This window comes from Eurosta solidaginis, chromosome 1 (genome assembly GCF_040869045.1).
Source record: "Eurosta solidaginis isolate ZX-2024a chromosome 1, ASM4086904v1, whole genome shotgun sequence".
NCBI lineage: Eukaryota > Metazoa > Arthropoda > Insecta > Diptera > Tephritidae > Eurosta > Eurosta solidaginis.
The window spans coordinates 287,469,755-287,478,978 of record NC_090319.1 but is presented as its reverse complement, the minus strand read 5'-3'; the positions used below and the strand labels follow the sequence as shown (position 1 = coordinate 287,478,978).

At 34.2% G+C, this 9,224-nt stretch overlaps 1 protein-coding gene across 1 annotated transcript; it reads right to left on the bottom strand.

Annotated features, from left to right (window-relative positions):
* Positions 1–8,054: 8,054 nt before the first annotated feature.
* On the bottom strand, positions 8,055–8,992 carry LOC137243413 (uncharacterized). The gene is made up of 2 exons (XM_067771176.1): positions 8,873–8,992; positions 8,055–8,807 (listed from the first exon to the last, which is right to left on the bottom strand). The coding sequence occupies exons 1-2, from the start codon at positions 8,936–8,938 to the stop codon at positions 8,187–8,189; spliced, it is 687 nt and encodes a 228-aa protein (XP_067627277.1). The 5' UTR covers positions 8,939–8,992; the 3' UTR covers positions 8,055–8,186.
* Positions 8,993–9,224: the final 232 nt, after the last annotated feature.

Sequence of the window (9,224 nt, the reverse complement as noted above, 5' to 3'; positions counted from 1 at the left end):
ACAAATCCGCCGGAGTTGCCTGCTTTCATTCTGCAAAGCAATTTTGTGGCGGCCCCGTCGAGTTGAGTTCGCCTTTCGCCATATGCCAAAATCTACTTAAGCCTTCTTAAAAAATCCTTGCTCAATTCCTGGATGGCTGCATCAAATATACAAAAAGCTCTTCCGTTGCTTATGATATACTTTTCGACTTAAAATAAAGAATAGTGGTTGTTGTTGTTGTTGTATTAACAGTGAGAAAATTGTGGTAGAATGTAAATACATATCTTAGCAAAAATTTGTACAAATAAGTGTTCTTTCTTAAACGAACGAATTTCCTTTTTTATTTTTATTTATTTATTTTGATGCATTCCCTTTAATTTAAATAGAAAAAAAAAAAATCCTATGAAGTGGCAAAGTAATCTCACTCTCCCTCACATTCATAATATCTACTTTCTCCCATAACCGGTTTCCTCTTTTTCGAACATTGTTCAGAATGGAGGAAAGGGAGAAGTGAAAAAAACTCACAAGGAATTTTTATTTAGAATACGAGAAATGGGAGAAGGGAAAAAACTCGCACGGAATTTTCGTTTAGAATTGCGCTAATTAAATTTCTTGTTAAAATTTGACTTAAAAATTTTTTTTATTAAAAGTGGGCGTGTTCGTCATCTGATTTTGCTAATTTTTATTTAACTCACATATAGTAATAGGACTAGCGTTACTGCCAAATTTCATCATGATATCTTCAACGACTGCCAAATTAAAGCTTACAAAACTTTTAAATTACCTTCTTTTAAAAATGGGCGGTGCCACGCCCATTGTCCAAAATTTTACTAATTTTCTATTTTGCGTCATGAGGTCAACCCACGTACCAAGTTTAATCGCTTTATGCGTCTTTCTCGATTTTTCGAAATTTTTGATATCGAAAAAGTGGGCGTGGTTGTAGTCCGATGTCTTTCATGTTAAATAGCGATCTGAGATGAGTGCCCAGGAACCTACATACTAATTTTCATCAAGATACTTCAAAATTTACTCAAGTTATCGTGTTAACGGACAGACGGACGGACGAACGGATGGACATGGCTCAATCAAATTTTTTTTCGATACTGATGTTTTGATATGTGGAAGTCCATATCTATCTCGATTCCTTTATACCTGTACAACCAACCGTTATCCAATCAAAGTCAATATACTCTGTGTGCAAAGCACGCTGAGTATAATAAAAGAATTATGGAAAACACTGTGTTGGAAGTGGTTAGTCAATAGTCTGAATTGGTAAGTAAAATAAAGTTATTTAATTAGAAGCCAAAAATTTAAATTTGTGTTAAAAAGGAAATATCTAAGACATTCTGTTAATAAGACGTTATCTCAGCGAAGTCGTAAAGTCGTATTTCAGGAGGCCGGTTAAAAAGGTTGTAATTGAACTAATTTAGTTAAATTTATTTTCAAGATCGCGGGCTCGAATCGAGCTCAAGGCTGAACAATAATTATTTATCTTATTATTGTTATGATACATTTTTGCTTAAATGAAACAATATTTAATTTAGAATAAAAGAAAGAGAAAATTTAGACAACCGTCAAAGCTCGTTATGCTAACGGCTATTTAGGCGCCGCTGCTATAACCATTCAGCTATCACAGCGGTTGTTTGTTTGTCTTCATTATTTATACTTCTATTCTGTTTCTTGCCAACTGATTTTCACAGCGCTGCGACATCTGTTGCAGAAACGATGTGGAAATTGGGCTTGTTTTATGTCAGTAATGCCATGTTCCATTCGAACCCGGGATCTTGGTGGTGACATATCTACAAACATAAATAAAAGTACTTTGTTTTTGTAAATCGATAAACTAATGTCAAAATCGTATTGTGCCGGAAGTTGATGTATCAAATCAAAATAAAAAGTGCAAATCAGCTGTCACCGTGCTGCCACTTTGTATATTTCCGCCATGATGATGGCAGAATGGATATAGTATTGTTATAGTAGGAGAGTTGGTAAGCATTTTTGAGCAGGTATTTGAGGCACAATGAAAATTATGCATGTACAATGCTTTTCTTAATGTTATCTAAATATAGAAACGCAGAACTGGCTAAGGGGTGGCGGAGCTGAAAGAACCCTTGAATTTAACAAAAAAAATAATAATTTTTGTATGCTAAAAATGTTTTTGAGGCACATTGAAAATTAAATATGTTAAAATTTAATATTTGAAAAATATAAAAGGAAATAAGCCAGATTATTTGGTTGGGTCTAAAACTTTGCCAGGTGATTCCAAAATAATTTGTTTTTAAATTGAAAAATTGTTTTTGAGTTACGTTGAAATTTTAACCACATATTATATATAATTTTTAAAAAATATTGTCAGACAGACAGAGTGTTTAGATGGGGCTTTCTACCTGCCAGGTGTTCGACAATATTTTCATGAGTGCGAGTGATCAGCGTTATGCCTGCATGTAAGTTTGAGTCAGATCGTATATCGGCAGATCTGCGTCGAATTTTTTTCTTTATTAATTATTATGCATACAGTTGCAATTAATCCTGAATATAAATTTGATCATTATTATTTTACCATTGTCCATCTGATCACTTAAATAAAATTTAATTTTTTTTTTAATTTTGTCACACTCTCTCTGGATAGATCCGGGACAGGGAGAAGCATACATTTATATTGGGTCCCAGGGCATATGGGAATAGATGGGAATGAAAAAGCGGATGAACTAGCTAAAAAGGGTGCATCCCTTGAAGCTGGCTCCGTAGACGTCCCAATTAGACTGGGCGAAATTAAGCGAAGGCGAGAGGTGCACATGATCGACCAAGCAGGAAAGGTGTGGGTTCAAGCGCGGGGCTGTAAAGTGTCGAAGATTATGTGCAGGTCTTACAACATTAGACTAACAAAGTTGCTTCTATCATTAAAAAGAGAGGACTGTAGACACATGACGGATATTCTGACTGGACACTGCCTTCTGGCGTCACATGCCTTTAAATTAGGCTTGGTCAGTGATAGCAGATGTAGGAAGTGCGCGCTGGAGGAGGAAACGATCGAGCACGTTCTGTGCTCTTGCCCTGCGCTTGCAAGGCCAAGACTCCAGATATTAGGAGTGGTACACCTGTCAGATCTAGAAGCAGCAAGTGGCTTAAATCCTAGGGAGCTTCTAGTATTTGCCAAGAGGACGGAGTTATTTTATAACATAGGTCCTGGTTTTTGATAGGATTTTTCAGTTTGGTCGTTAAAACAAATTTCTGGTAACACTACGAACTTATTCAGTCTATGTGAGGTCCTCATGGACCAGCCAGTTCAACCTAACTTAACCTTCATCAACAAAGTTACAAATTTTATCGAAAACTTCTTTATGTAATTTCAAATTCTTATAGAAATTAGTTTCTGTTTTTTTTTTTCATACTCTGGTAATTTGTTAACATACTCTTTAAATTTATCAAAGCTTTTTTGTTTAATACATGAAACGGTTGTCGTTGTAATTGGTGTTTTTTCGCGCTTTTTCCACAAAAAATACAGAGGTTTTGATGACTAATATCCTCAGAAGTTTCCAGATTATTTTTTTAAATGCTTAGTTGACGAGTCTGGAATAATATTTTTGTCTCCGACTTCAGCATTTATTTCAATCCAGATGCTTCACATGAACTTTGTTCAAGTGCATTGTTATTAGAAGATGAAATATCTGTAATAAAATTTTTTTTTTGTAAAAATATTATTCAACTGTGAATGTGTTACTAATGCCGTCAACGTAAACCAATTGCTGATAAAATGAGTATTTAAAAAGGCAGAAAAAACTAAATTGTGTTAAAAAATAAATTTTTTTTTTTCAATTGCTTTTATACACATTATTGATTACAATTTTTTTTTTACCAAGAAATATTACTATGAAAAAACTTTAACTGAATAATAACTTTTTTAAATGAATTAACAAAATCATGAAACTACCGAAAGAAGATATTAAAACAATAAATAAAAATTTGTAATGTTAATAATAAATTTTTAGGAGTTTTGTTTTTTAGTATTACGAAACATAGTGGATGGTTCACGTATTTAGCAACACAAATCAAGTATTATGATTATAAAAAAATATTAATTATTACAATACCTGATTTACGTATATCTGATTCCCTTGAAGTGTTTTCATAATATTTTTTCATTACAGCAAGAAAATTTTTGTGACAATGTGTATGATATCCATCTTTTAAGTTAACATTTAATGGAAGAACAACATCTTTGTATTTTAATTTATATAATTGCCGAATTATCAATATTTCATAACATTTTTTTAGCTTTTGCCACAAATCACACAAACTAATTTTTTATCCATTTCGATGTTTGTAAATAATATTTATTTAATAAAAAATGTTAAACATAGCATCAAAAAATGTTACTCTACAATTTTAACTAACAACAGCATGGGAACTTTAAATGAATGGTCACCTTTTAGTTGAATAATTATTGGCGCCACTTCACACGTATTATTATTCTCATTAGGGCTGATCACATTCAACACGGCTTCTACAGACTACGAACACAATAAAGCAAAGCTTGACGACAACCGTAGCCAAGCATTGGCTTCTTGATTACTTTGAAAGCGGAAGCTACCAATATAAATTACTGCAAACAGTAGCGAAAAATTCAGAAAAAAAATTAATTATGTTTAAAAAATGTCCAAAGGAATGATTTTAGCTTTTATTATCTGTTATTTACTTCTATTTTAGTTTTTATTGAGAAAATAAAAAGGAGGCCGCTCACTGTAACAAGTTACTCTTAAATAGTTAGTCGGATACCCGTATGTGAAAGTCAATTTAGCCTCTACTCGTAAAGTTTTTATAGGATTATGGAGCAACAACTGTGACAGCCAGCCTAAAGCTAGTGTAGTATTCGAAATCGTATTAATAAATTCAATAGATTGGTCGAAACCACTATTATATAGTAAAACTTTTATTGATAAACGCCAAAAAGTATTTTTATATTTTATTATGATTTTTAACCGAATTAATTCACAAAGTATATAAAGTTAACAGATAAAATGTAAAATATACCCTCAAAAAGGATAATGGGAACATAGTACATGTGAATAAACGGTTACATTTTTGGATCTTACTGACTGATCACTAATCAAGTGAATAGTCATTATTTGGTGAGATGAACTCATCAAAGGGAGGATACTTCAACAGCGAACTCATTCTTTGGAACAATTTTGAAATGACAAAACATAGCAAAAGGACCATCTGGGCCCGTGGTAAATTCTTCTGGTGGGACCATATCAATAAAAATCATCACGTTTAACTCAGTTTAATTTTAATAAACTTAGATATTTTCAGCGTACTCAATTACACGTTGTATATATCCCACTAATGCCCTTATGCTTTCTCTCTTAAGCAAGAGAGAATGGTCTGTAGTCCATGCTAGCGCAATGCCTATTGGAGACTTCACTTTCATCCATGGAACACAATATCTAAGCATTTATCATCTATTCGATAGATTTTCGGTGAAGGAACAACATCATGAGGAAACCTCCATGCATTTACAATGAAATAAATAACAATTTATATTTAAGAATTCATGAGCTTAACACCGGCTTATAATAATTGAATTTCAATTATTATGTTTTCTAAGAGAAACGGTTCGAATCCCGGTGAAACCTTTGACAACATTGCAAAATTACCTGATGATGATTACGTTGGCGGTTTTCGAAATGGTTCCACAGCAATATGCCAGTAAATATTTCATTCTTTTCAGTTTCTCTTAGAAAACATAATAATTGAAATTTAATTATTATAAGCCGGTGTTAAGCTCATGAATTCTTAAATATAAGTATAAACTGAACACACCATTAAACAAACATACAAAAACAATTTAATTTCGATAATATATTTTTTAAGAAAAAAAAATTTTTTTTCGAGATTTCGCTTCCGCAAAAGTGTCTATAACATCGTCAAATTTTGAAGATCGGGCCATAGAATTTCCAAATAGACAAAGTAGTCAAGTTATATAACCTGTCTTGTCTCACAGAGTTTCTTAAATAGACTTTGATCAATTTTAGTTTTGAAAATGATCGTTCGTCACTAGCTGTAGTCTCAGGAATTCTAAGAAATAACATTAATGCGACCAAGCAGGAAAGGCGCGGGTTCAAGCGCGGGGCTATAAAGTGTCGAAGATTATGTGCAGGTCTTACAACCTTAGACTAACAAAGTTGCTTCTATCATTAAAAAGAGAGGACTGTATACTCATGACGGGTATTCTGACTGGACACTGCCTTCTGGCGTCACATGTCTTTAAATTAGGCTTGGTCACTGATAGCAGATGTAGGAAGTGCGGGCTGGAGGAGGAAACGATCGAGCACGTGCTCTTGCCCTGGGCTTGCCAGGCTAAGACTTCAGCTATTAGGAGTGATACAGCTGTCAGATCTAGAAGCAGCAAGTGGCTTAAATCCTAGGAAGCTTCTAGTATTTGCCAAGAGGACGGAGTTATTTTATAACATAGGTCCTGTTTTTAATAGGGGTTTTCAGTTTGGTCGTTAAAACAAACTGCTGGTAACACTACGGACTTATTCAGTCTATGTGAGGTCCTCATGGACCGGCCAGTTCAACCTAACCTAACATTAATGCAGTTCATACTTCAGGAATGCTGCAAGACATTAAATTATTTTTTATTATTAATATATCAGCAAGGTCTATCTCACAGCGATTCTTCTATTTCGTCTTTGAAAGTGGATCGAAAACTGAGAATTTCTCTGGTAATTGATTCAGGTATGTTTTTTTATATACCTCAACAAACTCTAGAGCTTTTTTTTAAAGAGATTAGTGTCTTTTAAAGTGATTTCAGTTCACTGAAAGAATAAGACTGGTAAAATCAACCGAAATACGGGTCAATTCAACCGAAATTTCTGTCAATTTTTATCCATCGCAACAAGATGTTGAATCAACTGCGCACAAATCGTTGATTCGTAATTGACCGTTTTAGTAGTCAAATGAACAAAAAAAGTTGTTGCGACAGCTTTGTACGAAAGTACCTATGTTGCGGCATTTGCAAGGCAGATGAGTTTTCACTGAGATCTTTTCATGGCAGAAATACACTCGGAGTTCTTGCCGAACAGTGCCGAGGGGCGACCCTGCTTAGGAAAATTTTCTTCTAATTGAAAAACCTTATTTCTAAAATTTTTATGTTGCTTTGCCCGCGGTGTGATCCCAGTGTCTTCGGTGTGGTAGGCGGAGCCCGCTATCAATACACCACGGCGGCCGCCATATACAAACGTAAATATGTGCATACATATAGTACATTGCATACATAAGTACAAAGTAGAGAGCGCAGTGAGCGTAAAATTCTCTTTGAAATTTGCTCATGTATTGACTGTTGATCGCTGTTGAAATGACCGGTGAGATCAGTTGTGTTAACAAAAAAATCAGTTAGATTGATTAGGTATCTGTAAATTTTACGGAATTTTGTTAACTTAAGAGCGACAATTTCTCTTCTGGTGAAATGGCTGAATTAATTTGTTCGCTTGACAAAGAACTCGGTCGCATTAACCATAATTCGATCAATTTCACCGAATATCCGTTAAGTCAAGAACAACAGAACCGATTTGTTGATTTTACTAGCACCATTTCTTTCAGTGCTGGTTTATAATGATGTCCAATACTCAATAAAATATGTGCAATTTGAACAAGCTATTTTTGAGCCCACGGCCTCTTGAGTCGGGGGCCCGTGGCATTTTGCCAGCCCTGCCACCCTATTGTTAAGCCACTGTGTATGATTCCCACAAACACCTCGGGGCCTTTGAATTTTAACAAGCATACTCATAGGTCACTAAAAAGACATATGCACAAACAAGGTATATGGTCTAATATCCTCTCTCGGTTCTGTGAATACGATGCAGTCCCGAGAAAGATACTGCGGATGCTTCGATCGCTTAAAGGTGAAGGTAGACATATACATAAAGCCGCGCACAGTTCTGCATTACCTCAAGGAAATCGGTTCGAATGAGGTGCTGTGAAAATATGTAGAGCACAATAGACCTATAGATCCAAAATAATTTATATATCTATCTACCCAATAGTAATTTTCTAATACAATACAATCAATGTATGTATGTGCACATTACCAGTTTTTATTTATTTAAAAAATAATGAAAAATAAAAAAAATATCGATATATGTACATAGATAGGTAGATGCATAAGACGAGAACCTTCTAAAAGTATAATCCTACTTGTTAAGTTACAAAAGCCAATGAAGCCAATCAAATAAGTCCTCATCACTATCATTTGTAATATGTTCAACTTTTGCCAGTATGGTTTTTAAAAAATCTTTCACATTTTTACTGTCATTATCGTATGTGTGCTGTGCCAACGGTATAGGATTGTATGCGGTATATAATTGATAAATGCTGGGTGAAAGTACTGAACCACCACTTGTTAAAATTTTCCACAGAAAATCATCGGATGCATTTGAAGGATTTTGTGGACGAAAAGTGGGTTGAATGCTCGGATTGTTGTTATTTGCTACATTATCTGCCTTGTTGGAAAGTGTTGTAAAAGCGTTTCCTATAGCTGCTTGTTTTTTGACATTTGTATCGTTTAAAGCCGTTTTTAACATATCTTCGACATCTTTTGATACTATCCCACGCATCAGTATTGCACTTATTTGGTTTTTTAAAAATTGTCTTTGGGTTTGATATGCTTCAAATTTCCTTTTGGCCTTATCCCTACCATCTTCGGTCTGCGTGTCTTCTGAGTCCAGTTTCGCTCTTTCTGCATTGAATTCAATTTCGTCCTCATTGGAGGCTTCTTTTATAGCTGGATTTTGGTTTTTAAACTCCATAAAATCTGTTTCACTCAACTGTTCCAGAAAAAAAATTATATATTTTAACATTGATATAATTTTTAGTTGCTACAATAACTTACCGTCATAACATGCATCCAAAGCAAAGGAAATAAAATTAGCAGATAAGTAATTTGTTGGAAATGCATTTTATTTAAAGTAAATATTTGCTATGTGGCTTGTAAGTATCTGGCGAATGTTCGTTCAGAACTAAGTTTCTTTGCATATTTTTTGCAAATTTATACGAAAATAGCAAACGCACTTTTGTTATTTGTAAGCCAAGATATGTTGTTTAAGGTTGGGGCTTTAACGATTTACACATGTACATGGGTACTCACAAACGCAGCAAAAAATATGTAAGCAATTATAGGAAATAAAGACGACGACAACTGTATAGTTTGCTCCGATGACCGATAAACGAAAAGCGAAGTGAGC